This window comes from Melitaea cinxia, chromosome 28 (genome assembly GCF_905220565.1).
Source record: "Melitaea cinxia chromosome 28, ilMelCinx1.1, whole genome shotgun sequence".
In the NCBI taxonomy this organism is placed as follows: Eukaryota; Metazoa; Arthropoda; class Insecta; order Lepidoptera; family Nymphalidae; genus Melitaea; species Melitaea cinxia.
This window is the reverse complement of record NC_059421.1, coordinates 855,169-869,738: the sequence shown is the minus strand read 5'-3', so window position 1 is coordinate 869,738 and position 14,570 is coordinate 855,169. Positions and strand designations below refer to the sequence as shown.

General features: G+C 32.4%; 1 protein-coding gene and 1 long non-coding RNA gene across 2 annotated transcripts in view; one reads left to right on the top strand and one right to left on the bottom strand.

Annotated features, from left to right (window-relative positions):
* LOC123667384 (protein stum) overlaps nucleotides 1-10,195 on the top strand; it is a 59,797-nt gene extending 49,602 nt beyond the window's left edge. Inside the window, exons 5-10 of the mRNA XM_045601293.1 lie at nucleotides 955-1,181; nucleotides 2,642-2,768; nucleotides 7,482-7,608; nucleotides 8,680-8,760; nucleotides 9,397-9,510; nucleotides 10,116-10,195. Of these exons, the coding sequence (XP_045457249.1) occupies nucleotides 955-1,181; nucleotides 2,642-2,768; nucleotides 7,482-7,608; nucleotides 8,680-8,760; nucleotides 9,397-9,510; nucleotides 10,116-10,195 (756 nt within the window). The remainder of the gene's footprint in view (nucleotides 1-954; nucleotides 1,182-2,641; nucleotides 2,769-7,481; nucleotides 7,609-8,679; nucleotides 8,761-9,396; nucleotides 9,511-10,115) is intronic.
* Nucleotides 10,196-12,735: 2,540 nt separating this feature from the next.
* On the bottom strand, nucleotides 12,736-13,855 carry LOC123667615. Its single transcript, XR_006745462.1, has 2 exons — nucleotides 13,532-13,855; nucleotides 12,736-13,007 (listed from the first exon to the last, which is right to left on the bottom strand). It is a non-coding gene; the product is annotated as an uncharacterized LOC123667615 (long non-coding RNA).
* Between the last annotated feature and the right edge of the window lie 715 nt (nucleotides 13,856-14,570).

The following is a 14,570-nucleotide window of genomic DNA, read 5'->3' as shown; positions in this document are numbered from 1 at the left end:
TATGTTTGTTAAATATGAAGTTAGTGTAATTACTATATATTTAATTTGATGTGTGTTTAGTTGAGGTTTCTAATGTGGAGACATATATTCCATTGCGTCAGTTTTGGAAAATTGCTGTCGCGTATTATCATAAACATGTGAAACTTTCGTTGCAAAAATAACCATTGAAAATTATAGGAAACGTTAGATGGCAAAAAAGCAAAGCTTTCCATTAACACTGCCAGAGACCAATGCGTCAATAATAGCAAATGGGATAAAGGGGAATGAAGTAAGAATATAGTAAGGATTGTTAGTTTCTGGCTATCTAGCTTTCGCAGCTATTTTACGCCAGCTTTTGGGGCTTGGGGTAAATGGTTGAATGAGCCGTATGCGGATTGTAATTAACTAAATACAGGGTTCACGAAAAATTCAAATTTTCCCGGACTAAAATAGTGGAGATTTGGAAGATACTTTAAACGCATCTGCAAAGTTAAGTTTTTTTGTACTATATATAAAAAATCCATCAATTTAAATTACATTTTTTTTCCAAATGACAAAGCCAGCCCTGCGATCACCAACCACCTGCCCAGCATGGTGATTATGGGCAACACACATGAGTTCACGCATTTTTTGCGCGAACTTGTGGAGGCCTATGTCCAGCAGTGGACTGCAATAGGCTGGAATGATGATGATGATGATGATGATGATGATGAGGAGTTTTCTTCATATGCTTGACATTAGCGTTCCCTATTTGTATTGCCAGGGCTTGCCTTCTAACTAACAGTCCAATACATTTTACATGACTTACTTAAGCCGTTATCTCTCGTTTCCTTATTCACTACATCTTTTGATCGCTTTCTCAGAAGTCCAAGAAGTCTAGTTCAAGGGACAAAAATAAAAAAATATTGGTTAACTGGATGGATAAGAAATACAAAACCATGCGCAATTAATATCATCAAAATTTTCTATCATCAGGGTACGACCATAGAATTCGAACATGAGACGAAACGCAAACGAAAATTACGCGACGTACTATGTGCGTGTTGTCGTCATCGGAAAGTGAGCGACATCGAACCACCCCACCACGCGGAACCCTCCCCCCCTGTCATGAGCTCAGACGTCGTGCAGGAGACGGGATGCTGCGGGAAGAAGAGGGAAGCTGAGAGGCGGGATAGCATACTGAGTGATCAAGCAACCACTACGTAAGTTGTCGTTAAACATATTCTTAATTTAATAATACAATGAAGTAGGGTGCAACAGGACATATCCTGCCCAAAATCTGGAGCAAAACTGACTAAAATAGTACCTCAATCATATAAAAGATCGCAGCTAAGTAGACAAGAAAGTATGTTATTTATACAAAATGTATTCAACCTTTGTGACAATATCTGAAGTCATGGCTTTTTTAACTTCTCACTTCACACTACGAAAATATAATAATGCAATTTATATAGAAAATTTGATAATCAAAGTAATCATACATATGACTCACAAAGTTACTTTGAAGTTACACGCAGTCATTTGTCAACCTTCGTTGTATATCGGCCTCCGCATCCGGAATGGGAGAACAAGCGACGTGTTACAAAACTCGTACAAACGTATTTTATGAGTATACACATTAAAATACATGATTTTGAAATAATAATCCACAAACCAACCAGGCCTACTGGAGTCTTAAATGCTTTATGTGTGTATAAAGGTGACGAACAAGAGTATACTCTGTGTGATGGTAAATGAAGCGTAGCACGGAAACGCTTGCCCAGCGTGGTGACTATGGGCAAAACACATGAGTTCACGTTATTTTTGGCGTAAACTTGTGGAGGCCTATGTCCAGCAGTGGACTGTATAGGCTGTAATGATGATGATGATGATGACGGAAATGCCTCCAACCCCACGAGTATTACAAGCTCGTAGCTGAATTTTTTATTTATTATAATTGCTTTTTAATTATAATGAAAACCACTTTTTCTTTTCACCTTTTTTGTATCCGAAACGTCCAGTGCCATCCAGGCCAGTGATGTAGCGCATAACTCGCGCCCGGGGCACAATTGCCTTTTTAGCACCCGCCATTTTATAATATATCTAGCATTTTTGTTTGTTTTGCGGACCACTTGGTGCCCCATTACATTTAACATTATATTAGAAATCAATATGCCTTTTTGTTATTAAACTAGCTATGCCTGCGACTTCATCCGCGTGGAATTTAACAAAAAAGTATTTTTCAGTTCGTAGCTATAAAATAAATGAATTGATAAAATAAAAGTAGTTAACCTAAGTTACTTCTTACTATATCAGCTAATTGCCAGTGAAAGTCTCGTCAAAATCGGTCCAGCCGTTTCAGAGATTAGCCGGAACAAACAGACAAACAGACAGACAAGACAGAGAGACAGACAAACAAGTTTAGTTAGACTATAATTGCAATATATAATGAAAAATATGCTGCCCGTCTTCGGTCTGTGTATTTCAAAGCCAGCAATTCGGTGGTTATCCCGCCATCGGTCGGCTTTTTAAGTTCCAAGGTGGTAGTGGAACTGTGTTATCCCTTAGTCGTCCTTTACGACACCCACGGGAAGAGAGGGGGTGGCTATATTCTTTGCTGCCGTAACCACATACTTCCTATATAATAAAATATAAATACAATGTGTTGTTTACATTGTAACAGTTGCTGTAACAACCGCCTCGGTCGCTGGCTGCGTGGTGCGTGTCGGCGGCAATCAGACCAGTCCTCCAGTAGGAGAACGAGTTTGTTTTCGAAGAATAAGAGTCTCTCGCCTACACTACCTCCAGAGGTAAGTCAACTTTATACATTCACGTGTGAGCAATCGGCTTCATGTATCTATACTAACATCATAGAGGTAAAAAATAAGTAAACTCAAAAACTAGTGGACTACTTTTCAAAATTCTGATACCATGAGAATACAACGTAATCACTGAGTAAAATAGGCTATATTATAACCAGAGGAATCGGAATAGAAAAAATCTTGTAATTCTCGTTGGCAAAGCCGCGAATGGAGAGCTGATTGATGAATCGGGTTCTACGTGAATACTTTGCTATGATTTAAAAAATTAAATTTATTGAAACAGACATTTCTTCTTTCGTGATAATATTAAAATACATTTTATTGTTTTAAAACTAAATTTAAACACTTTTAGTACTTTAAATTGTAATTATTAAATCTGTGCAATGATAGAAGATTTATAAAACTAATTAATAGTTAGGCGTGTCTAGTAAGTTAATTAACTTATGATCTACATGTCTAAGTGTTTATTTATTATTTATACAAGTATCACTCACTACTTTTATTGTATTAAATACAAAGTAGGAGTGGGAAATTAAGAATGTTACCTTGAAGTGAACAACGGTTTTTATAGCGTGTTCGAATACTGTACCGTTCACAAAATACACCTAAAAAGAAATATTCGTGTTTGGTGTAAACATATTTGCGTGTCAGTATTTGGACAATACAGAAGTTAAATGCAAATCTAAGTACATATATTAATGAATATGCAAAATACAAATGTTAAACAGAAATAATACAAATAATTATAAGTAATTGTTCTTTAGACGGCATGAAAAATTATCTGCTGTATAAAGTAGCTGTATAATGTTTCCTTTTTGTGTTTTGTGTGTTACCAGACTCCCGACACGGTAGAAAATCCTACTGGGACCCGTTGAATGTGAAGCATTTAAACATTTATTTTTAATTAAAAGCGTTATAAAAATATTACTCTTAAAATGCTAAATAACTTTACCATTAATTGTATTATTGATTTTCATTATTTATTGTTAGTTATTGTCATTATTGCAAAACTCAAGCTGATATTTAATCAAATTGTACACTAAATTATACATATTATACAATTATATCGTTATACACTTTACATAGTACACTTAAAGGAAAAGGTGTGTGTCAGCTCTGCTACTCGACTAGAGTGTACCCCTTGAGAAAGATTATAGTGATATTTAAATATATATGTAGCGACATCTATTGCGCCACATACGAACTGACGTAACCTACATCGCGATATTGAAGTTATCTGAGTGATTCAATATATGTACAAGAACCCAACAACAACCGTCGGGGCGGTAGCCCACCAGACTCAACACCCATCTGGTCGGAGGATCCTCTCTTTTCAATGGTGGATGAGGAACCTTACACCCTATTCCTCCCACCCCCAAATATATTTGTATCTTTCTCGCAAGAGATGTAACGCGCTGAAATGTCTCTCTCTCACTCTCTCCTTCTCTCTCACACACACAAACACACACACATTTTCTCAGTTTTTAGCTTAGCGCTTTGCGTTGCTCACTTGATTTCACTCCCAATATTTTTGTCATCCATCGTTTATTAATCGTTCAATCAGTATTTATCGTCAAAAAACGTACATAAACAATGTTTACCGTTAATGTCGCTGTCACCTCTACAACCAATTGCTTTAGTTCTTTACAAGTGACCCATACATTACCTCGGCCACTGCGGTCACTCGACACGCGAACAAGTTGACTCTTGACCGAGAGGGTGATTCAACTTATAATTTACTTAATCGGTATTAAATTGTATATTGTGTTACTTTCATACGAATATTAAATTAAAAATGTAAATATTATACCATTTCGAATATCAAGGACATTGTTTATTCGCATTTTCTATTGAAAATTTACTGACCATATAGTATAGTCCTTAGGCGCTGTAAGTCTTTTTGTAATGTTTTGATTGCGTAAGAACCTTCTACGGAGTATTAGGAAGCTTAGAAAAGGCGAATTACGTCGATCAAGTCGTTTTCAAGTTGTGGCGTGACTAAGGGAAATAGAGATTAATTTTTTAACATAGATATAAATAATTATTTATTTTTTTAAAATGGCGCCCAACATTGACCTCGTACGAAGTAACTTCGTAACTAAAAATAGCGATTATCAAAAATCAAATCAATTAATATTTGTATAATCAATTTATATATTAATTTTTAAATAATAAAATGTCAAATGTAGTTTTATTGAGTCCCACATTGGGTGCCAATTTATGTATTGCTTATTTACTACGACACAAGTATTGCCACGAATGATTTAACTCGCGTGTTAGGTTAACCTTTATTTATACGATTATATTGAAACAATTCACGTTGACGACATTTTACATTCTATGAGAAATAAAAATAAGCGTTTTGAAGTAAATATAACAGGAGACTTTAATAACTAGAAATGTAACAATAAATTTAAAATGTTAAGAATTCTAAGAATTTATTACGTAATATTCCATGCACTTATTTGTTGTTACACGCTTATGAGTAATATTCATACATTGTATCAAGTGAACGAACAACTTTTTGAAATATTAAGTCTATTATTAGTCTTTTTTTATAGTACACGCAAATATTAAAGCAAAGTTTGTTAACTAGTATTTATTTAAAAATTTAACTTATTAAGTACACAGACATCTAACAGTACAACAGAATGATCTTTTTTTACCGATGATAGATTGAGATGACAATTTGATATTTCGCTTTACAAAGAAGTAAAAACAATGGATCTAATCTCAGATCTAATAAACGAAATGAAACTATTCAGTTTGTAACATTTAGAGGTTAGAAATTAATTTAGTAGTTTCGACGTGATACGCTGCCAAGACACACAGATAAAATTAAAATAATGACATTATTGGCTTCAAAATCGCATTGAGCGCATTCAACCTTTTTTTTTAAATATCTTCGATACACAAATTGAATCTGTTGTAGTGGAAAATAAACTTAAATAAAAAATTTATTCGTATGAAAAAACAGCATTTTCGTTATAAAATGTTAAATTTTAGTTGGATATCTTGAATGCTCAAAAGATATTCCTGAGTTCATTGAAAAACTTTAAAAAGAAATAGGTCGATGTACAAAAGTAATAACGACAAAGGAAATAAAATCGATACAAACCAACAATACACAATACGAGTACATTGAAAACCATAACAATATTCCATCAGTGTATTTCTTGCTTCAATAACATTAACATGTTTTTAACCACGCGATACTGTTACATTTTAACGAGGAACTTAATTAGAGAATTTTTCTTATAACAATGACTTTGAACGTTCCGTCGTCGATACGAACGCCAAAAATAGTAATAACAGATGATCTTAATAGTAGTGTTTATATTGACATCGATGATGAGGTAATGTTAGCTCTGTAACTGTGTATTTGTAAAATATTTTGAGGATATAGTACTGGCTGTTGTGCTTGCAGTCGATAGTTCGATTCACAGCAACATACAGATGTTAACCGTGGTCTGGGCGTTTGTTTTTGTGTATTGTGTTCCGGACAAAGGAGAAATCTTATTGAGGGTGTTAAATGGGAAGCGTTATGTTTTTCATAGTTTACTTGTTAGCTGTACCTAGGTTTTTTTCCCGTGCATTATTTTTTTTATACAAACCTTGTTCTAACAGTCATCATCATCATCTGAGGCATTACAGCCGCAGGTGGGCCTTAGCCTGGTCCAGCAAAGCTCTCCAGTCCGATCTGTTAGAGGCTTTCCTTTTTCAACTTGTTATTCCCAAGGTCTCGATGTCTTGTTCGATGCCGTCCAACCATCTGAGCTTGGGCCTGCCTCTTGTTCTAACAGTAAACAACATAAAAAATTGTCCATTTTGCGTTGATCTAAAGTGATGTGCGTACATACATTTCGACGATGTATTTTTACTTATACAAATTGTCACGTCCTTGCTAGAATGTAGTATTTCATAGTTTCACATTCTTGCATCTTCTGTTTCAATCATATGATTCTTTCATGTAAACGCTTATTATCACTTAATCTTACAACAGATTCACGTCTTAATCAAATATTCTTGATTAAAAAGGCACATAGATATAAATAAGATGTCTAAATAAAACTATATTATAGAACATGACACCTGTACCCATCATTTGATGGTAGACATTTTAAGCCTCGCTGCTATAATAGTTAAGCCTAACTTTTCATTATAAGTTTTAGTTGACTACACCATAACATTTATATAAGTAGCACAAATCAATTATTTAGTTGGTAAATATGTACTCTTAGGAATGTATAGTAGGGAATATAACCACCAACCTGCAGTGGAGCAGCGTGATGGATTAAGGTCCGATCCTTCTCCTACATGGAGAAAGAGGCCAGCAGTGGGATGTTACAAGCTGAATCGTAATACTCAATACCATGTTATTCAACTGATGGTTTTGATTAAATAAATAAATCCTCTTAATATCAATATGTGTTTATTATACGAGTATAATAGTGATGATTTTACTGCACACGAAATTAAATGCAAAGTAATACCAAATAAATACGACCATAGAAGCCAACAAAAAAACTTATAATCCAAAAATTTGGGATATTAATGAAAACCTTCAAGACCTATGACCAAAATTGGAGTCTCTTCGAACTGAACAATAACTTTTGGTTAAATTCACAGTTAGTTACAAATAAAATTACATACTACTAATACAATAAGTAACACAGGCATTATATAATCTATTTCACCCAGGATACCCGCAAGAAGCTAGACCCATCGCTCATCGAGCACACGAGTGTTATGCGCGGCGCCATCCCCGTGCTGCCCGCCGTGCTCGCGTACTTCTGCCTCGTCTGTAACATCTGCGTGCCTGGACTTGGTGAGTCCTTTATTATATCCATAATGTTGTCAAGAAAAGTAATTTAATTGAAGTAAAACTTCTTTACGTACGCTTGACTTGGGGAATAAGCTGGTGAATGCTCGACTCTCGAGTGAAGTGAATAGAGCAAGAGATATACGAGATACGTACGAGCACACATTTTCTTTCTCTCTTTCTCTCATAGCCAGTTACGTTCTGTATATCTAAGTCACAGGTCAGGCCTATTGTGCAAAAGTTTTACTTCTGTCGTGGGCTCTAAAGCACACTAATTTTTTGTCTTATTCATGTTTGTTTATTAAATTTACATTTATTATTTTACATTAGGTATTGAACAATATATATATTAGGTGTAACATTAGGTATCCCTGCTGAACATTCCAAATAAAAAACAAAATCGAAATGTCGAAGTAAAAAACGATGATTTGTATGGAAAGTTATTGTAAACTATTGTGTGTTTGAAACAGGGATTCCAAAAGTTTTCATACATTTTCAACAGGGATTGAACAGGATGTTTTCTAAGCAATATGCCAAAAATAAATATTTTTTCGATTTCCAAAAAAATCACTTGTAATTTTATTATCATAATCTAGCTCATGTCGAAGTTATCACAAAAGTACTTAATTTTTTTTTTCAAAGTTTATTTATTTGGGAGGGTATAAAACATCACTGTAATTCGTGTTATAATAATTAAAACAACTATTAATAATTAAAAGTGTGTGTGGGTGTAGTGTGTGTGCGCGCGCAATTCACACAGCAGAAATGGAACTTCTGAAAAGTCGTAAGAAAGTAGGCCTTTGCGATTTGGTCTATCAACGATGATCACGGTCTCGTGAAAAGGGTCGTAAGCGCCATGCAATACGTGTCGCTTACGCGTTTTGAGCAGTATTTTATTCTATTTCATTCTCCCCTATACATTTATGTGTTTTTTCTGTATCGTGACACATTTTCATTTCATTCGAGATTCAAATCACAACGATTCTAAGGAAGTTTCAGTTCAAAAACAGACGTTTTCACGAACGTTTGGACGAACAAATTTCTTTTTCTTTAAATTTGCAATTTTTTTTATTCCAGGCACAATCTTCAGCGGCTTGTTTTGTCTATGCTTCGGTATTCCCAGGTTTGGTGTTCACGATAGCGCTAAACATAGGATAGGTAAGCTGAATACGTATTTTATTATAATATTGGTTATTTTGAACTTGATATTTTTTTTACTACGCATTAATACATTTTATATTATATTTATTGTTTTAAAATGGCTTTATATTTAACTCCCTATGAACGTTTGTCACAAAATTAACTTAAACATTATTAAATTACTTATTCTGTTCATAAATATATTATGAAATATTATTATTTTTACATATAGCTTTTCCACTGAAATGAAACCCATCTTGGGTTTCCTATTTATCTCAGTTATAAAAAATAATAATATAAACCAGTATAAATCAGTTTAACCGTCCGAACGTAATTCTTAAAGTTCTAACAAAATCACTTTACTATAAACGGCACAACGTTAATGAGCCACTATTAATATATCTATCATTGTCATTCATTAATCATTTCATCAGAAAACTTTCAACGATGTCTATCATCAACAAACGCATGGTACGTTAGGATATCAATCTTATTGTCTTACGAAGCTTATCTTACAGGATACAGAATGATTTTCAAAATAAAACAACGTTTAACCACAATTTGTATTTAATTATACCAGAAACTATTATAAGTTCTTGGAGTTTTGGGAAGAAAATTCTAAAAAGCAGTGATGTTAAGAAAAATGTCTTGCAGGTTCGTTTATCATCAACCTGCTGGTGGGCGCCGGACAGCTGTTTACGGTGCTGTTCTGTCTCGTGGGCTGGGGCTGGTCCATCTGGTGGGGCGTCATCATGGTCAGGACGTCACGTGAGTCATATTAACTATTTATATATATTTTAATTTAATGATTAAGGATTATATGCAGATTCATTGTAATGCTATGTTAGATTTTTTTTTTTTTTTTATAAATAATAAATAAATATTTACACAATACGCACACGGTCGTCTGTTCCTAAAGTAAGCAACTTAATGCTTGTGTTATAGGTAACAGCCGACTGGTATATAGCTACATTTTTTTTTTCAATAAACATACTTATAAATAATACATATATAAATATATAAATAAATATTTATATTACACCCAGACTCGGGGTGGGAATCGAACCCACAACCCTCGGAGCAGAAAGCAGGGTCACTACAAACTGCGCCAACGGGCTAGTTAATAGATGCCATAGCAATAGGCATATTTGAGCTTTATTTTTTTTAAAGAACTGAAAAAAAGTTGCGGATTTACTTAAGTAATTTACGGTGACAGAAAAATAAATAGGTAGTAAGTTTTTCTTGAAATTTAATGATAAAAATATTTTAGTAATGTTTACTAAAATATTTTTGTCATTAAATTTCAGGAATTTTAGGATTAATTTTATACATAACCGATAAAATTAAATAAATCTATGTTTTACTAACTACAGGTAAATATCTTAAGCTGAAGGCTGAAGCAGCCCAAGAGGCAGAGGCGCCGCCTGTGAGCGATAACAACCACCGAACATAGATAACTCAACCACAAATATATGTGACAGGTGTCATACTTTGTCTATGATTGGGAACTTACTGAAGTACGTACCTATACGGGAACATTATACTAATATTTAGGAGAACGAATATTTTATAAAATTGCTTACAATATATTTTTAAGCTGTTTATTTTATGATTTACTAATGTTGATATATATTTGAAAGATTAATTTTGAAATATTTTGTTACCAACTAAAAATGAAATATAATAAATATGTAGTCGTTGAAGTCGTAGGGATTTTACTTAAACGGGAGTTTATCTGTATAACGATTGAAGCGTACGTAATAAAAATGATAATGCTTTATTTTGCTTGCAATTTAAAATTGACGTACTTAAACAAAAATTATTAGATACTTGTGTCTATGAAAAGAAAGCTTCCTATTTTGTACATAGTATATATTTGCTAGGTCTTTCAAAAACTAATTGTGAAATGTTTGTAATCTCAAAATGAATTAAAGAAGTCGTATTTGTATTTATCGCATGTTAAAAAAATCATAAAAATCCTGTGAAGAAATAAAATTTTGTAGAATATATCACAATTTATTGAATAAAAGAAGGGAATTTTAAAGTCAATTTTACGATATCACTACATTTTTAAGTATTATTGACTCAGAAACAATCCTTAGGAATTGTATTGTAAAGTTGTAAACGTAAATTCACATTTTTATATAAAATCAACAATTTATTCTTGTTATTGTACAGTATTTCCAAGTATTAGTAGATGTCATTATAAAAGTGCCGATTATGCGAATTTATGGTTTAATCCGAAAAATAGGTAATCAAACACATTTATCACCATGGAGCATAGAGAGACTCTCTCTATGCTCCACTAAGGCATAACTAAGGCAACTTTGACAGCTAAGTTGCCAAATGTCATATCAGAACAAGATGGCGTCTGTTCAGATGACATTACTGATCAGTATGTTGGATTACATATCGGAGTATACCAATAAAGCTGTAATATAATTCTGCTGGTCAGAAAGTTTTTTAACCATAAAAATGGTTTTTCTACTTCCATATAAAGTTTTCCGTCAGTTCCAAGGTCTTTTTTATAAGTAGATGATTTAGGATAAGTGGCAACACATTGTAAAAAGTGATTTTATTGGTTAATTACATTTTAGCAGTGTTGCAACAAATGAAATTAAGCCCCAAGTGCTTCTATTATATATAAGAGTAAATAGGAAATTTGAAGAATATATGTAAATTGGTTATGAAAATAAAAACAAAAATCAATTTTATTTCGGTTAGTTAAAATAAAGAATTTGTCACCACAAGTGCATAAACTTTTTAAAGTGCATAAAATTTCCCAAGGAGGGTTGATGTCAGGCAGGCGGCCGGTCGTAAAATATACAAGCCAAATCACATTACAACATGGAAAACATGTTGTGCCGACCCTACATAAGTGGGATAAGGGCAGGAAGATGATGAAGTGCATAAACTTTTTCTTATAAATTTTTAGCGGTCAATATTTGACCTTGACCACAACATGAGTAACGCAATACATATAAGTAGAATTAAAAATAAGATCAATATGATAATAATAAAAAACTAAACAGATTTTGTATGACCACTACAATCACTATCGCTATGATTTTTATTTTGATCATATTAAAAAAAAAAAACTAAAAATACATTGAAATTGTGATATACATTTATTTTGATGTTATTCAATTGATTATAATAATTTTTGTTTGTTAATGTTAATTGATATTAATTTTAAAAAATAGGTATTAGTTTTTTTAATTATTATTATTATAATTAGAATGCATGGAATTATAAGTATAATATTAAACAATATTATTTAACTCAACCGGGTTCTTCCAGTACAAGTAATAAATAATTTTAATTTAATCATATGTTTAAGTTTGAGTTATACTCTATATTCAAGGTTGCTTGTAACAACGAATACATAACCAATAAACATTTTACACTTGATATCATCTTTTATTTATTTACTTACTTTTGAAACCAATGTTTTTAAATTTATAATGTCGATCTCAGATTAATAAACAAAAGACAGATGGAGCGTGTGCAACAAAAAGTATGAAGCCACTTTTTATTCATGTGTGCGTGGCGACTAGAAATGGCACTGTAGGAACACGTGCATCTATGTGTGTATAATGATACCATAAAAAGAAAAAAACTCCCTGCATTTTTTAAAATGTCCTTTTACGACAATAGGTTCTAAAGTTTTATTTGGATACATGAATTTATAACTAAATAAATACTTTGAGTTTGCATTTAGATTGAACGATTTTCATGTACATTGTAAACGCCATAGAGCGGAAATCAAAAGATCTCGTGTTTTATGTTTCGTTAAAATAACAAAAGATATAGGTAATATGTCAAAAATTTTATAACTAGCGGTCCGTCCACACTTTGCTTCGGGTATTAATTTTGTTTTCGTTTAATAAGGTTTAAATGGACTTTACACTGTTTGCAACACTAGATAATAAAACTTTAGTGTTTTTCAGTAGTATCATATTTATTTCATAAGACAGATTTAAAAAAAACATACATAATTCAAAATATTTAATAATAATAATAATAATCATAATCATCATCATTTATTCAAACACACACGTACATCGATTTACAGACTAGACTAAAATTTAGATAGTATTACAAATAATAACATTGAATTTTTTTTTATAAACCTACGACATTTTTCGGTAAAGCATAAGCCATCCTCTTTAAAATGTAATGAACACACAACGCAACGCCAACAACGCCTGCTTTGGCGAATAATAGAAACCCATTCCTCGCGTAGAACAACATCTGTCGGCAATCTGCAAAAATCATTAAATAATAAAACTTGATACTGATTACAATATGTATTCTTTAAATATATCTAGCATCTTCCACTAATTCCACTAATATTATAATCTAGCTATTACCCACAACTTAAGAAATATAACATATGTGTAAATTAGTTCATCATTTACATATATATATATATATATATATATATATATAAGGAACTAAATTGATAACCATATACATTTTTATTTAAGCTCCTGCATTAGATATTAATGACCGAATCACAGTAAATGGTAATAACAGATAAAAATACATCTAAATTCGGAATAAATATTTAGGCGTGATATTACGTGTGGGAATCGCATACACGTATATTTAAAAGTCAGTCTCACTAACGCCGAGACCATCAGGTAGTTTCCCCAATTGAAGGGAAAAACATTTCGCCGAAATCTGGCAACACAGTTGAATCAATGTCGAGGTTTTGTGTTCCGAGATAACCATATAATTTATTGAGTAAATAAATAATAAAATCAATTAAATAATTTATAATTACCTGTGAAATGAAGTTCCACCCTCTTTTTTTTTTGTTTTTGGGAACAACTCTTACAATGTTTAATAACACAAGACGGCATTTTTTGACAAAAATAATGAATCACTCGAGACGTTTAAACACTACAACGCTATCTTTAGCACTGCTGCGACTTTGTATTCGCTTTTGATTTTGTATTCGCTTTGGTGGCTTCACTCGCATGTTCGGCACGCTCCATCTGCCTTTTGTTTATCAATCTGAGATGTCGATTTAGATTTTAAAATTATTTAAACTAAAAACAAATTTCATATTTTTTAAGCCCTCGTTCACAACCATAACTTTAAGAAATACTAAAAAAAAATTGTATAACTAGACTAGGGCGGCAAACAAGCGTACGGTTATAACCCTGATAAGTTAGCCTTAGCTTTAACCTTTCCTCTAGAAACCTCAGACGCCTGCTCCTCCCAGTGTTCTATTCCTACATCCGAAACCGACGGTCGCATTTAAAATTCATTTCAAATTCGTTTTATTTAAAAGTATTTCAATTTTGGTGAATATTCCTTTTTTTTAAGACGATTAACCAAAGTCTTACAACAGTTCGATCCACCTCATGGTAAATGATTATCGTAGCCTACAGATGCCTGCAACACTTGTAGCCTGCAACGGCTGCTCCAGATGATATCAATAAAAAACCGGTAATATTTTACAATGTCAATTTATTTCATTACAGATGTTATTACAATAAATAGTCGTAGGATATAGAGTGAATACAATCATTGCGTTTACTGACCTCTACCGTGAGTCTACAAGCTGGTGGAACTCTCATACTCGAAAACAAATTAAAATATCTTGTTGTCATTATTATATTAATAATATTATTACTGGAATTATTTATTATAATAAAAAATGACAGATAACTTTTTAAAAAGGCGCGATAACTTTGACATTTAGTTGGCGCCAAGTCAAAATAAAACGACTAGAAAAAAAAATGTCAGCTGTTAATATTTTAGTATTTTTTTTTTTCATAATTTAAAAGATATTTAACTATATCATTTGATAATTG